The sequence below is a fragment of the Cnephaeus nilssonii genome (genome assembly GCF_951640355.1).
Source record: "Cnephaeus nilssonii genome assembly, chromosome: 7".
Classification (NCBI taxonomy): Eukaryota; Metazoa; Chordata; class Mammalia; order Chiroptera; family Vespertilionidae; genus Cnephaeus; species Cnephaeus nilssonii.
Window position 1 is genome coordinate 86,791,643 of NC_137078.1, and position 17,067 is coordinate 86,808,709.

The following is a 17,067-nucleotide window of genomic DNA, read 5'->3' on the forward strand; positions in this document are numbered from 1 at the left end:
CGATTTCCAGTAAGGCCACATGCCCAGGTTGCAAGCTTGATCCCCAGTAGGGGGCGGGGAGGCAGCCGATCAATGATTCTCTCTTATCATTGATGTTTCTCTCCCTCTCTCTCTCTCTCCCCCACCCTCTGAAATCAATAAAAATATTTTGTTTTAAAACTGCTCTAGTCAAGACCACAGTCATTGTTTTGTCCCCATCTTATTCAACCTTCAGAAGCACTGAGTACAACTGAACTTGAAATACTTTCATTACTTGGCCTTTACACTCTCCATGTTTTCTTCCCTTTCTACCTCACTGATTACATACTCTTTCTAGTTACCTTTTTTTAAGTCCTTAGCTTGTAATTAACTTCTGAAAGCTGGAGTGCCTCAGAGCTAGGCCTTGTACCCTATTCTCTAATGCTCCATGGACAAATGAAGTCTCCAGATTTCTCCCTATAATCCAGAGCTATCTCCCAATTAGTACTGCCTACCTGATATCTCCACAAAGCTATCTAACTGGCTTCCTAACTTACAACCCCTGATTCTCTCTCTTAACTTATTTTTTTTCTCAGTCTTCTTCTTTCCATCTTTTCTCAATTCTCTAAGTCTCATAAGAAGCAAAGCTGGGATTTAAACTGGGTCTTTTTAATATCTAAACCTGTGTATATTCCTTCATACTATATGCTTCTACTACAAGTCCTGGGCAAGGTGGCCTTTAGGCAAGTGCAAATTGAAACAGTTCACCTTAACATAATTGTTTTTGAGTTGCAGACCTTGGAAAACAATAGATGGGATCCTGTTTTGTAGTCATAGAAGTTTCCAAGTCTATTCTGGACAAAGTTATCAAACCAGGAAGAGATGGTAAAGATAATATGGGTTGGACAGAGGCACAGCTAAAAGGAGAAGCCAAGCCAGCTAGGGGTCACTGTCAATTCAGCATCAACCATAGCAGGCTTCTCAACCTCGACATTATTGGCATTTGGGGCTGTATAATTCCTTTTTTTTAAAAAAATATGTTTTTATTTATTTCAGAGAGGAAGGGAGAAGAGAGAGAGAAACATCAATGATGAGAATTATTGACCAGCTGTCTCCTGCATGCTCCAAACTGGGGATCAAGCCTGCAACCCGGGCATGTGCCCTGACCAGGAATCTAACCGTGAGCTCCTGGTTCATAAGTCGACGCTCAACCACTGAGCACACCGGCCGGGCTGGGTGGGGCTGCATAATTCTTTGTGGCACTTTCTTTGTTGTCCTGTATATTGAGCTTCTACCTACTGTATGCCAGCAGTACCCTTCTAGTTTTGATAACCAAAACTGTTTCTGGGCATTGCCAAATGTCCCCTTGAAGGTAAAATCTTCCATGCCCTTCCATGCCCCACCTCCAACTGCACAACAGGGATGTACTCTGAGCTTTGTTCTAAAGGAAACATGGAGAGAAACTTTTTTAAAAAAAGGATAAATAATAAAATACATCAAAAATCATGTTTTCAAATAATTTTAGAGATATGGAAAAACAATAATATAAAAGTATAAAAGGGTTTATATCAAACTGTGTAAATGATACAAGATCCATTTGTAGGAAAAAAGTTAAATAAAGCATGGAAAAAAAAACAGGAAGATTTAAGAATCATAATTATTATTTTATTGAATTAGCTTGCCAAGATCCAGGCACTGTGTTAAGTGCTTTACACTAACCTTCTAATTTAATCATCACAATAATTCTGTTTTACCAATCAGGAAACTAGGGGTAACTTGCACAATGCTATATAGCTGTGGAAAAGATAGGTCTTGAAAATAAATGAAGCTCCAATGTCCATCTCTTAAAAAGTATTCTGCTTCATAACAAAGATAGTACACCAAACATTAACAAAGTTTATCTCTACACGATGGAATTAAAAGTGATTTTTTTCTTCTTTACATTTTTCTGTCTATTCCATATTTTCTACTATGATGTTTATTACTTGTATAATCAGAAAAAATATTAAGTAAAAGTTATGAAAACTACTTGGTAAATTGGAGAAAAAGAATTATTATATGTTAACTTAAAAAAATTTAGTGCAGGTGGAAACCAAAATGGCGGCATAAGGTAAACACCTAATCGTTGCCTACCACAACAATTTTGAAACTACAACTGGAAAACAGAGCGCACACCATCCAGAACCACCGGAAAGCTGGCAGAGTGGAAAACCTACAACTAGAGAAAAAAAGAGAGGGGGACTCTGAGCCTCAGGAGCTGTGGAGGTGCGGAGATCTGTGAGTTCGGAAAGGGCGGGCGGCTGAATACGCGGCAGGCTTGCTCGCAGCGCGCGGAGAGGGAGGGCAACAGATGCTGCATGGCTAGCTTTCTCGTTTGGGAGAAAAACAAAACCTCCCGACTGCACTGAAATCCAGCTGCGGTTGGGGAGAAACTGGTCTGTTTGGCAGCGGGCGAGGCTCGAAAGCTGCCTTCTCTCAGAGGCACGCAGCCATTGATTAGGGCACGGAGAAACCGGCCCTCTTAGGGCGGCGCAGATGGAAACCAAGTTTGTCTGCGCCATTCTGAGACTCCGCCCCATCCAAGCTGAGCACAGCCCTCCCAGTGACTGGATTTCTCGTTCGGGAGAAAAACAAAACCTCCGGTCTGCACTGAAATCCAGCCCCAGGTGGGGAGAAACTGGTCTGTTAGGCAGCGGGAGAGGCTCGAAAGCTGCCTTCTCTCAGAGGCGCGCAGCCATTAATTTGGGCACGGAGAAACCGCCCCTCTAAGGGCGGAGCAGACGGGAAACCAAAGCTTGTCTGCGCCACCCTGAGACTCCACCCCATCCAAGCTGAGCACAGAAGCTCTCCCAGAGGAGACACTGCTGATCCTCACAGCCAACTGGCTTGGAGATCAACTCCCGCCAGTGATACCAACAATCCCAACCACTCTGAACTCCAGTTTCTGGGGACACGCGGGGGACCCAGACGCCTACGGGACTCTCGGCCATCGGTCGGAGAGTGAGAGTGACTTTTCTGTCGGTGTGGATGACACCAGATTTCAACCACTCTCATAAGGGACACATTCAAGAGGCAGACTCAGTGAGCACCAAAGCCCTACTGTGTCTCCAGCACAGCAATTCTTCTGTTATAGACACAGCAGGCCCTCACAACCAATTGGACCGGAGGTCAATTCCTCCCAGTGTACCAACAGCAATCAGGGCTTTTAACTACACCAAGACTTTCCACTCAGCCCACAAAGGGGAGTACCAAGAGCGACCACCTAGGGTGATTGGGGAAGCTGAGCTACCGGCCCCTATAGGTTACCGACCACACAAAGCCACTCCATCAACACAGGGAGGCAGCCAAAATGTGGAGACATCAAAGTATGTCACAAGTAGGAGAGATAGATGAAAACAAACTAATGCACGACACAGTGTTCAGAACCATATTTATAAGGTTACTCAAGAATCTTCTAAAAACCGCTGAGAAACTTGAAGAGACCTTCAAGGACCTAAATGAGAATACCAAAAAAATGGAAAAGGACCAGTCAGAAATTATGCATACACTGTCTGAAATAAAGAATATACAGAGTAGACCACTGCACCCGAAGAGTCAAACCAAAGATCTGGAATATGAGGAAGAAAAAAACACCCAACCAGAGAGGTGGAAAGAAAGAAGAATCCAAAAGTGTGAGGATAGCATAAGGAGCCTCTGGGATGGCTTTAAGCGTACCAATATCCGAATTTTTGGGGTGCCAGAAGAGAGAGAGCAAGATACTGAAAACCTATTTGAAGAAATAATGACAGAAAACTTCCCCCACCTGGTGAAAGAAATAGACTTACAGGTTCAGGAAGCGCACAGAACCCCAAACAAGAGGAATCCAAAGAAGACCACACCAAGACACATCATAATTAAAATGCCAAGGGCAAAAGACAAAGAGAGAATCTTACAAGCAGCAAGAGAAAAACAGTTAGTTACCTACAAGGGAGCACCCATACGACTGTCAGCTGATTTCTCAACAGAAACTATGCAGGCCAGACGGGAATGGCAAGAAATATTCAAAGTGATGAATAGCAAGAACCTACAACCAAGACTACTCTACCCAGCAAAGTTATCATTCAGAATTGAAGGGCAGATAAAGAGCTTCACAGATAAGAAAAAGCTAAAGGAGTTCATCACCACCAAACCAGTATTATATGAAATGCTGAAAGGTATTCTTTAAAAGAGGAAAAAGAAGAAAAAAGTAAAGATAAAAATTATGAACAACAAATACATATCTATCAACAAGTGATTCTAAAAATCAAGTGAATTAAAAATCTGAGGAACAGAATAAACTGGTGAACATAATAGAATCAGAGGCATAGAATGGGAGTGGATTGATAATTCTCAGGGGGAAAGGGGTGTCTGTGTGGGGGGTATGGGAAGAGACTGAACAAAAATCATACACCTATGGATAAGGAAAATGGGGGGGAGGGAACCGGGTGATGGGGAGATATGGGGGGGAAAAAGGAGAAACAATTGTAATAATCTGAACAATAAAGATTTATTAAAAAAAAAATTTAGTGCAGACCTAGCCGGTGTGGCTCAGTTGGATGGGTATCGTCCCATGCACCAAAAGGTTGCTGGTTCGATTCCCAGGCAGGGCACATGCCTGGATCGTGGGCTCCATCCATGATGGGGTGAGTGCAAGAGACAGCTGATTGATATTATATTCTCACATTGCTGTTTCTCTTTCTCTCTCCCTCTCCCTCTCCCTTCCTCTCTCTAAAAATCAATAAAAATACTTTTTTAAAAATTCAATGTAAAGTAGGATTACAATTATATAAAACTATACAGGAGATAAAACAAAGTATATGAAATACTAATAGTATTTGTATTATGGAGGGAGGACTAAAAAGTAATTTTTACTTATATTCTCCATATTACTATTAATAGTTATATTTTTTAATGGATAAAAGTTTATAATTAAAAGAAAGCAATCACAATAATTGGTAGCAGGAGTGGGGAATCTTTTTTCTGCCAAGGGTCATTTGGATATTTATAACGTCATTCCAGGGCCGAGGGTCATACAAAATTATCAACTTAAAAATTAGCCTGCTGCCCTAGCTGGTTTGGCTCAGTGGATAGAGCATCAGCCTGCAGACTGAAGAGTCCCAGGTTCCATTCCAGTCAATGGTGCATTCCCAGGTTGTAGGCTCGATCCCCAGTAGGGGGCGTGCAGGAGGTAGCCAATCAATAATTCACTCTCATCATGATGTTTCTCTCTCTCTCCCTCTCCCTTCCTCTCTGGAATCAATAAAAATATATATTTTAAAAATTAGCCTACTATATTTGGTCAAACATTTAATTAACTCACCCCTACTGCCTTGGCAGGGCCAGACCAATGATTTCGTGGGCCTTATGTGGCCTGAGGGCCGGACGTTCCCCACCCCTGATCTATAATCTCACTACCTTGAGATAACACTGTTAACATTCAATAAATTCTTTCTAGTCTTTTTCTAAGACCAACATGATCACTTACAAACACTAATCTGAAGGAACCAAAGAGAATTCTTACTCAACCTGCAGATAACACTAAGTTGGATAGGACAGTTAAAAGTTGGATTCAGCCGAAACCGGTTTGGCTCAATGGATAGAGTGTCGGTCTGCAGACTGAAGGGTCCCAGGTTCGATTCCGGTCAAGGGCATGTACATTGGCTGCGGGCACATCCCTGGTGGGGGGTGTGTAGGAGGCAGCTGGTCGATGACTCTCTCTCATCGATGTTTCTAGCTCTCTATCACTCTCCCTTCCTCTCTGTAAAAAATCAATAAAATATATTAGAAAAAAAAAGTTGGATTCAAAACATGATCTTGAGGAAGAAAAGGAATGCAACTAACATTACGGAGTATCTGTCAGACAATGAAAAAGTGGAATTTCTGGACTGAAAGCCTGGCTCTCCATGGCCTGGACAGGATAACAATAGACAAGGTGCTTGGTCTTTCTAAACCCTTTTTTTTTAATACCTATTCCCTAACTACTTTCCCACAGCATTTCTTTGAGAAAGCGTGTGTGTGTGTGTGTGTGTGTGTGTGTGTGTGTGTGTATGAAAACACTTTGGAAACTCTAAATTCCTGAATAAAGGTAAGAATCATTATTGTTCTAAGCCAAAAGTAAAAACAGTGGCATGCAATTCAAAAATCTTTTCAAGCACAAAGCAAAAAATATGACCCAAAAATAATTTCTGCGTGACCATGTAAATAACTAATCTTGATTCAGATTTACCTACCTAATATACTGCTGATAAGCAAAGGTAACCTTTAGGTATGACATGCACAGAAAAACTTGTTTATGACTTGAATAATGCTGAAAGGATTCTCTGCAGGCAAAGGAGAGCCAGGCATCTGCATCTAGGGAAGCAAACTGGATCTCTTACCTGCAGCTCTGCTTCCAGGCCCAGCCGTCTGATAAAGGGGTCAGTGACATGGTAGTGCCGCTCAAAGCTCAGGGCACCCCGCTCCTGGGGGACAGAAACAAAATATAGCTTCACTGATTTAATTCAACATGATTTATTATGTGCCTACTATATCCAGCACTTGTGCTGGGAACTACAGGCGTTAAAAAAGATAACAAGAAATCAGCTTGTGGGAGCTTGCACTGAAGTTGGGCAGGGATTAGAGAATAGAACAGAGTATATAAGTATTAAATTGTGCTTGTTGGATTACAAAAAAAAAAAAAAAAAAAAAAAAAAGGAAAAAAATTGGCAACAACAAATAGGAAATGTTTCCGCATTAGGTTGGAGTAGGTTAACATCAGCTTTAGGACACATACTGTGTGAGGTATGTGAAGGAAAAACTTGCATGGTCCCTCCAACTCTATGTTTCTGTCCCTTTAGGAAATGGTCCTTGCCCTTGAGGGCCACCAGTCTAATGAAATCATAAAAGCCCCCACAAATGGACAAAGTTCCAAAAAGATTCAGGGATGCAGAGGAAAATACTATATGAAACACAGACTAACGTGCACAAAGTACATGGCTCCCACAGAGGCATATACTCGATCCTTCTAGATGGTGACCACAGTTTATGCTACATGCCACTTATATTTTAAAAGATTTTTAATTAAAAAATTTTTTTTAGCATTGACAACATTTTCAAAGAACATTCTCATGTTCTTTTGGATTTCATTCTCAAGATCAGCCTGCAGGCAGACAGATGTTATTATCATTTAACAACAGAAAGTGAGGCACAGTGAGGTAAAATGGCTAAAGTCTTCTAAGGTAGCTAATTAGAGTGGTGGTGAGATTTAGCTCCTGACCCCAGCTTAGGGTTCTTTTACACACACACACACACACACACACACACACACACTAGAGGCCTGGTGCATGAAATTCATGCACGGGTAGGGTGCCCAGGCCTGGCCGGTGATCAGGGCCGATTGGGCCCTTCAGGCTGCTGGCCGGGGCCTTCCTTTGTTCTGCGCCACACACATCATAGTGATCGATCAAACTCACGGTCTTCCAGTCGAACTCCCAAGGGGACACTTTGCATATTGGCCTTTTATATATATAGAAGATATTTTTATTGATTTCAGAGAGACGGGAGAGGAAGAAAGAGATAGAAACATTAATGAGAGAGAATCATTAATCAGCTGCCTTCTGCACTGCCCCCTACTAGGGATTGAGCCCTGCAACCTGGGCATGTGCCCTGACTGGGAATCAAACTGTGACTTCCAGATTCATAGGTCAATGCTCAACCACTGAGCCATGCTGACCAGGTCCAGCTTAGGGTTCTTACTAGAGAAGCACATCATGTCTTGGTGTGTATTAAGCCCCTGTTCTCCTTTACTAAGGGTTTCCCTGACAAAGTCTGGGCTACCTCTCTAAATGAACTTGACTCCCCAGTCATCCACTCATCTCACAGTACTGGAGTGTCTTCTATGTACATCCTGCAAAGGACAGGTGCAGGCTTTGTTTGGTACAGGAGATCCTCGAAGAGAAGAAAGAGTCTAAGCTGAACTGGGACTAAGACTCTCCCAGGTTCTTATATGTTCAATTTAGCAGCTGGAGCCCTGGCTGGTTTGGCTCAGTGGATAGAACATTGGCCTGCAGACTGAAGGGTCCCATGTTCGATTCTGGTCAAGGGCACATGCCCGGGCTGCCAGCTCAATCCCCAGTGGGGGGTGCACAGGAAGCAGCCAATCAATGATTCTCCTTCTACCTTCCTCTCTGAAATCAATAAAAATATATTTTAAAAAATTAGCAACTGGAGCAGCACAAAGAAGCTCCATTTACTCCTGCTGTAACCTCCTACACATACATATGCATGTGCCCAAGCACGCACAAACACACATACACACACACACGAATGTGCACACACATGCACACCATACTGATGGTTCTCCTCTCTCATTTATCTCCATTAATCTCAAAGGCCCAGGTACAAGCACATGGACAGGGGAGTCTCCATGAATTTTATTGGTTCTAGTCCAGAGTCTGTCACTAATTAGCTATGTGACTTTAGGCAAGTCACCAACCTTAACCCTCAGTTTCTTTGGCTAAAAACTGAACCTGTGGGGAAGAAAGGACCTCATGCTCTGGTTTAGAGGTTTGGGTGGCTTACCTTGATCTGCCTATTAATGAGGTCTCTAGTTATGTTGACTTTTGCCATCTTCTCTTAATGGATTCAACAGAAGGAAGCTAGATAAAGATCTTCAGAACCCTTGAGCATTCCAGCAAAGCCCAGGTCCGCAGGACATACATTTAATTACCTGTGGAGGAAAAAAATCATCAAACCTTGGGGGATGGAATAAGGTAGCTTCAGAGTCCCGATTTCACCCCTAAAACAGCCCCCAGCCTACACCAGTGAACTGGCTATTGCCTGTGATTTATGACACAGTGCTGAAGATCCTCTGGAGCAGTGGTCACCAACCTTTTGTGCCTCATGGACCACCAGTGGTCCGCGGACCACCGGTTGGCAACCGCTGCTCTGGAGGACAAGTGGCATAGGGGAGGGCGAGACAATGACTCACAGCCACAGAACGTATTGGAACAAACACCGAATAAGTCATGTATACTTCACCAGAAAATGGGGGGTTGGATATGAGTGTAAAGGAAGATGGAAGCATATCCTGAAAATATGACCAAGGTACACAGCAAGAAAGATGTCGTTTCACTTGCTCAGAATGTATCTGTGGCAACCAGTCTGAAACTTTTTTAAAAATGTTATCCTTTTCCATTTTTATTTTGTTTTTGTTTTTTTATTTTAGAGAGAGGAAGGGAGAGGAATAGAGAGATGGAAGAAACATCAAAGTGAGAGAAACATCGATTGGCTCCCTCCTGCACTCCCCTTACCGAGGATCTGCCTGCAACCAGAGCATGTGCCCTGATCAGGAATCCAATCTTGGTTCATGAGTCGATGCTCAACCACCTAGCCACAGTGACTGGGCTGAAACTTATAATTAATACTTCAAATCCCTGACCCTCGGCTTGGTTCTCACCAAAATCAAATCAGTATCACAGACAGATCACGCAGCCCTCTAATAGATTCACAGAATCAAAGAGTGGACAGGAGATGTAATGGGACCATGTCCAACATGCAATCTGATCAAGAAATCCCTCTTCAATATCCTGATAGGTATGCTTTCAATCTTATAACCTCTTGAAGCAACCTATTCCTGTTTTATCATTTTGATGGCTAGAAAGATCTAGTAATCTCATTTCCGATAATGTACCATAAGAAAACACAAACTGTAATCTAAAAGTTCCATAACCCTCCCCCAAGAAAGTTCTATACCCAAGCATATTCATCACAGATTTTGTAAAATCAAACAAAAAAATTTGCTTTTACAAGTTCCTAATGATAGAGGGGTTAAATAATGTACAACCATATTATATTATGCATCATTAGAAATGCTATCTGTAAAAGAAAAATGCTTACATCACATCAAATGTTTACATGACAACATGATGCTCTTTCAATAAATGATAACTATCAGTTATCTTTTTTTTCATTATCATCTCTCTCGTAACTTTTTCTTATGGAAAATTTCAAGCATAAGAAAACTAGAATCAGCCAAAACCGGTTTGGCTCAGTGGATAGAGCGTCGTCCTGCGGACTGAAAGGTCCCAGGTTCGATTCCGGTCAAGGGCATGTACCTTGGTTGTGGGCACATCCCCTGTGGGGAGTGTGCAGGAGGCAGCTGATCGATGTTTCTCTCTCATCGATGTTTCTAACTCTCTATCCCTCTCCCTTCCTCTCTGTAAAAAATCAATAAAAAATATATTTAAAAAAACCCAAAAAACTAGAATCATATATATAAAAGGCTAATATGCTGTGTCCATCTGGGCAATGTCACGTAGCAACGCCCACCTTCCTCTCCCTAGTGACTAGCCTCCTTGGAGTTTCTTCAGCCCAGGAACAGGACTTGCTTTATAGCCAGGTGGAAACATTTCACACTTTAACCAAATGTCTGTGAAACATTTTCCCGTGCCTCATCTCATTTGGTCCTCACAGAAGTCCTGGAGTAGGTAGATAGGAGACTCGGTGGAATCCTATTTTCTTTTCATTAGCTGGAAAACGGAGATTTAGAAAGCTTAGAAACTTGACCCGACTGAAAAGAAGAAATGGTGGACCTTGAAAATGACTTCAGGTTTTCTCACTGTGCAGAATATAGTCAAACACTGCTGCAGTTCAATATTCTACCCTTTGTTCTCCCTGTGTGACCTATAATAATAATCTGCTTTGTGTTGATATTATTGCTGTGTTGCTGATAATTACCTGAAAGAGAAGTTGGGGTGCTTCACTGGGCTGGAAAAAGTTTAGCTAAATCAGAAAGCAGGTCTAATTAAGCAAGTTTATTCTATATCTAGAAAAGGCTAAGTTGACTCGTGCACGTGTGACACATATAAAGCTCTCGCTGGCGCCAATCACACACACGTTTCCATCTGTCATTGTCGATCATGAATTTGGTTGACACTTCTATTATAGAGAAAGGGCGAATAGTGATATTAAAATATTTCTTCTAATTAATTTCCTTTCAATGTGCACAAATTTGTGCACCGGGCCACTAGTAACAAGTATAATGACTTACCAAATGCCCATCACCAGCTTTGGTAATTACAAACATCTAGCTGATCAGGGTTTACCTATACTCCATCCAAGTTTCCCCTACAGTAATTCTCAAACGTATTATTTCATCCGTAGACAGTTCAGTGTATATCTGAGAAACAAGGACAATTTTATAAAAGTAAGCATAATGCCATTATCACATCTAAAATATTAATAATTCCTCAGTAACATTAAATATCCAGTCCATGTTCATATTTCTCCACTTGCTCAAAAATGTCTTTTTACTGTATCGTGATTGAATTAGGACTCAAATAATGTTCACACATTGAGTGTTGTTGTCTCTTAAATTCTTTTTAATACATGACAATTCTTCCTCTTCTTCATTTTTTTCTGTCATTTATTTGCTGGAGAAATCATGTCACTTGGTCTAGAGAATTTCCCACATTCTGGATCCACCCGATGGTGCCTTTGTGAAGTCCTTAAACATGTTTCTCTGTCCCCTATATTTCCTGTAAACTAGGATGGTAGAATGCAGGTCCAGTTTTTTTTACAAGACTACTCACAGTTGTTGCTGTGTACTCCCTATTACATCCCATCAGTAATCATATACCATCCTTTGCCTCTCTTTTTGTGATGACAGTTATCTTTTAAAAAGGAAATACAGGGTGTGGCAAATGTAAGTTTACAGTTGTTTGTATGGAAAATAATACAGTAATTAATATTATGTACTTATTATATACCAGAAATTGTGCTAAGTGCTTTATATGTATTCATTCATTCAAGAAATGAGCACAAGAAGCTTCTGTTATTGGGCCAGCTACTATTCCAGGCCCAGGGAATACAGCAGTGACTAAAACAGGCAACTTCCTTACTCTCATGGTACTTGCATTCTAGGAGGAGGGGATATATAATAATACAAATAAAATAAGAATATATCCAGTAGTGAAAAGTGCTATGATGGGCCCTAACCAGTTTGGCTCGTGGATAGAGCATCGGCCTGCAGACTAAAGGGTCCCAGGTTCGATTCCGGTCAAGGGCATGTACCTTGGTTGCTGGCACATCCCCAGTGGGGAGTGTGCAGGAGGCAGCTGATCGATGTTTCTCTCTTATCGATGTTTCTAACTCTCTATCCCTCTCCCTTCCTTTCTGTAAAAAAAAATCAATAAAATATATTAAAAATATATATATATATATTTAAAAAAAGAAAAGTGCTATGATGGAAAAAAAACACACAAGTTGATATGAGAGATTGATGGGCTACTTTTAGACTTGAAGTCAAAGATGATGAGATACACATGTGTGTCTTCTGGCTGTTCAGTATTTGAACCCCTTCCTATATTTTGCTAATTCCCCATCTAAAGAGTCTGGTTAGAGGCAGAGCTCTCTCCCACTATGAAGTAAAAATGGTGGAGACTAAGATTCTCTTTCTGAGGCTCCCTTGAAACTAGCGTGTGTGAACACAACCTTGGTTTTGCCAACCTGGCACATCAGCCCCAGACCTTAACTGGGATTTGGTATCAAAGAGTCAGAGAACACGGAGAGTCCACGCTGGCAGCAAGAGGCAGCTACAATGGCCATGAAGGTCCAGTCAGCTGGAGGTAGTGATATTAGCTATATAAGGGGTGGAAGTGACCTCATGGACTGGTTCTGTGAATGATTTTGGCTGTGGGTCTTGGCCCTTGTTCTAGCCCATTCTTCATGCCTGGCTTTGTGGCCTTCCATGACATTTTGTAAGTTTCCCTAATATCCTTTCTATAATCTGCCAGAGTTGGTTTCTGTGGCTTACAACCACAAATCCTGCCCAATGCAGAGAGGCTCTCTGAGAAGATGACATTTAATCTGAAACATGAATGACAAGAAGTCACAAAGAACTAACTAAGGAGGACCCTTCTGAGGAGATAGAACTAGTGCTATGGCCACAGAGGAAGACTGGCTCAAAAAAAAAAAAGCTTTCACTGTATGGTAGATGCTACTACTATCATTTTATAGATGATGAAACAGAATAATAGACATGAAACAATTTTCACAATGCTACATAGCTAATAAACTGGAGCTGCATACTATTATGCATACTATTAATTTCCTAGAGTAATGATCACTATGAGACTTCACCAAAAGAGCCAACTAAATTGTCAATACTCATTCACTAATTTTCTTAAAACATATACTGAGAATTTACCAAGTATCAAGCACTGTGTTAGACATGGGGCAGTACTGAGATAAAAGACATAATACCTATATTAACACAGCAGAGAGTCAAAGACAAGGGGCTTTAGTTAAGATTGGTGTGTGGCTTGGAAATACTAAAAGGAAAAAGCAGAGAAACCAGACAAGCAAAAAAATCACTATAATGTAGGTAAATAGTAAAATGGAAATTGGAATTTTAAAACACTATCAAACTAGTATACAGAGGTTTCAAACACCAAACAACAAATTTAATAACTCAGTTGGTATTTCTGTTCCCATCATGAGATGAAATGATAGCATACCAGCAGATAGCTCACTCTGGGTCACAGCCCTCCCCCCTCAAGGAAACAGGAATTCAGTGTCTTTCCACAAATGCTTACAGGCAGATAGGCACAAGTGGAAATACTTCTAAGCAGGGTTTATTTAGAAGATTAACATTAGGAGGAAATACCCTCAAATCTAACAAGAAACATAACTAGCGCCATACACCCCAGCCAGTGTGGTTCAGTGATTGAGCATCGACCTATGAACCAGGAGGTCACGTTTCAATTCCAGTTAGGGCACATGCTGGGGTTGCAGGCCCAGTAGGTGGCCTGCAGGAGGCAACTGATCAATGATTCTCTCTCATCATTGATGTTTCTCTTTCCCTCTACCTTGCTCTCTGAAATCAATAAAAATATTTAAAAGCAATAAAAAAGTATCACAAATATAAATAATCAGATCAATAAATGGTTATCTGAATATGAGAAGATTTAATCATGGTCAAATTTTAAAAGCATTATTTTAAGGAGGGCTCTGAAACAGTCAATTCTATAGAGTAAAGAACTAACTCAGATACGGAGTGATCTGAATGAATGATTTGGAATCGGATAAAGTTTTATATGTATACACACACACACACATATATATACATCTCTATATATCTCTATATATAATAGGCTAATATGCTAAGTGTCCGACCATCTGACCGGTCACTATGACACGCACTGACCACCAGGGGGCAGACGCTCAACGCAGGAGCTGCTGAGCTGCAGTGACTTGGCAATGGTGGTTCTCGGGTGATATACCCCAAAACCAGAGAGGAGGGAGCCTGATTCCTCGTGGGGCCACGCAATTCCACCTTCAGCCATGGGTTATGTTGTTGCTAGGGCACTGTCGGCCCTGAATCTGGTTTACTGCACATTTACATTTGCGTTCCACACCCTGTACAATAGCAACTTTGCAGAGTTCCTCCTTGTACTCCGGGACCCCTCGGGGGATATTGGAGAGCTGCTTTGGGTCCAATCCCACAGGCCAGGCCAAGGGACCCCACTCACTCCACAGATGCTGGGGAGGGACCACTGGAGGTTGGCTCCAGGGCATGTCCCACCCATCTTACCCAGTCCTGCCCCACCAGCCACCTTCTAATTAATTTCTTTTCAATGTGCACAAATCCATGCACCGGGTCACTAGTCCTACCTAATAAAAGGGTAATATGCAAATTGACCGCACCTTCGCTATGCCCAAGCCATGCCCACCAGCCCAAGCCACGCCCACCAGCCAATCAGGGCGAGGATGCAAATAAACCCAACCAAGATGGCTACAGCCACAGAGAGCAAGGTTTCCCAGGCAAGAGAGGAAGCCAAGCTTTCCGCATGCCCTTGCCAGGCCTAAGCCTCCACTCAAGCTACAAAGTTTCAATTATAGAAGGTAAACAAATTCAAACAGAATGGTGGCAGCCACGGAGCTGGAGAGACCAGGCCAGGGTTGCCCGCGGCAACGGAGAAAGCAAAGCTTTCCGCATACCCTGGCCAGGCCCAGGCCTCTGCTTAAGGCTACAAAGTTTCAATTATAGAAGGCGAATTAACCCAAACAGAAATGGCTGCCGGCCATGGAGCATGCAGGAGGCTTGGCTCCGCTCCAGGCTACAAAGTTTCAATTGTAGAAGGTAAATAAATTCCAGATACCAGGGCCTCCGCTTGGGTCGCCAGGGGGCGTGGCCGGCCTGCAAACCACCACAGGCCCCTTGCTCAGGCCGCCCCACGCCCCAAGGGAACCCCCACCCTGATACAGGACACCCTTCAAGGCAAACCAGCTGGACCCCCCTCCTGCACCAGGCCTCTATCCTATCTAATAAAAGAGTAATATGCAGATTGACCATCACTCCAACACACAATATGTCTTCCCCCATGTGGTCAAAGATCCTGCTCCCCTGTGGACACAAGATGTCCACCACAAGATGGCCAGCAGGGGAGGGCAGTTGGAGGCGATGAACCCTGCAGGGGAGGGCAGTTAGAGGTGACCGGGCCGGCAGAGGAGGGAAGTTGGGGGCAAACAGGCTGGCAGGGGAGCAGTTAGGCATCAATCAGGCTGGCAGCGGAGTGGTTAGGGGGTGATCAGGCTGGCAGGCAGAAGCGGTTAGGAGCAATCAGGAAGGCAGGCAGGCGAGCAGTTGGGAGCCAGGAGTCCTGGATTGTGAGAGGGATGTCTGACTGCCCGGGCAGTCGGACATCCCTCAAGGGGTCCCAGATTGGAGAGGGTGGAGGCTGGGCTGAGGGACACCCCCCCTCCATGCACGAATTTCGTGCACCGGGCCTCTAGTATATATATAAAAGGCTAAGTGACCGACTGTACATCCATCTGACTGACCAACCAGTACATATGATGCGCACTGGCAATTTAAAAATAAACGTTGACTAGTGCATGCACGATACGTATAAAGCTCTGGCTGGTGCCAATCGCATGTGTGTGTTTCAATCTGTCATTGTTGATTGTGAATGTGGTTGACACTTCTATTATAGAGAAAGGGCAAATAGCGGTATTAAAGTATTTCTTCTAATTAACCCTTTGCACTCGCTTGCTTTTTTCTCGATTCCTTTATTCTACTCGGGATTTAATTTTTTAAATACCCCAGATTTTACAAAGCGTGGCAGTAGAATAAAAAACTGGAGTTTCTTTTCATACAAACTTATTTATTTGGATTTTTTTATATTTCAAATTATTGATACATTCAAAGAGTATAAAAAGAGCTGCTACCGATGCTAACCGTGTCGAGTCACACTCGACATCCGAGTGCAAAAGGTTAATTTCCTTTCAATGTACACAAATCCATGTACCGGGCCACTAGTATGTATGTGTGTGTATACACACACACACAAACACACACACACGTGTGTATATATGATTAAACACCAAAAAGGACTACAAGGGGATTTCAATCTCTAGCCCAGCAAGTACATAATGTTTGTGCTGCTAAGAGGCAAAAAGACTGAAATAAGTGACATTAAGAATTAAAATTGTCAATGCCCACTATACCAAGTACTGTACTAGACTTTGAAAATATGGAAAAAACAAGCCAAACACAGACCCTTGTCTTCAAGAGCACACAATACGGTTGTTATTAATTGAATATCAATGGTACCAAGGCTATTGTAATCAGAGCTCCACAGAGGGACTGAAAAATGCTAATTTAACTGAATGACCAAAATTAATAACTAGAAAGTAAATTCAAAAGGAACAACATGGAATGACATTAAATCTTGCTTATGCTTTTTACTCATACATCTTAGAAGTACAAGAATGACCAGGGGGAAACAAACTAAACATCTAACAGTAGAGCAAGAAAAAATTTGGAAATTACTAATGAATAATGAGAACTTTAACAGATCACAAGCAAGTTTTAATATGTAGTCTTCATTCTAAGGAAAGCACATTAACTGAATATACTCTTATTTAAACACTTAAAAGTTCTAATAAGATTGAGGGCTAATTTGTTTGCAGAACATGAAAGTTCAATAAAAACTTTCTCTAGTCCTAGCCAGTTTGGCTTGGTAGATAGAGAATTGGCCTGTGGACTGAAGCGTCCCAGGTTTGATTCCAGTCAAGGGCACATGCCCGGGTTGCGGGCTTTTAACTTAA

General features: G+C 42.2%; 1 protein-coding gene across 2 annotated transcripts in view; it reads right to left on the reverse strand.

The window, feature by feature from the left end:
- Nucleotides 1-17,067, reverse strand: part of WDTC1 (WD and tetratricopeptide repeats 1) — a 55,457-nt gene that overhangs the window by 27,714 nt on the left and 10,676 nt on the right. Inside the window, exons 1-3 of one of the 2 annotated variants that reach the window (XM_079778169.1) lie at nt 10,285-10,398; nt 8,536-8,683; nt 6,354-6,437 (exon numbers count right to left, since the gene is read on the reverse strand). In XM_079778169.1, coding sequence (XP_079634295.1) covers nt 6,354-6,437; nt 8,536-8,583 — 132 coding nt within the window. In that variant the 5' untranslated portion in view covers nt 8,584-8,683; nt 10,285-10,398. Of the gene's footprint in view, nt 1-6,353; nt 6,438-8,535; nt 8,684-10,284; nt 10,399-17,067 lie in introns of those variants that run through there. The other variant, XM_079778168.1, reaches the window with a different exon arrangement.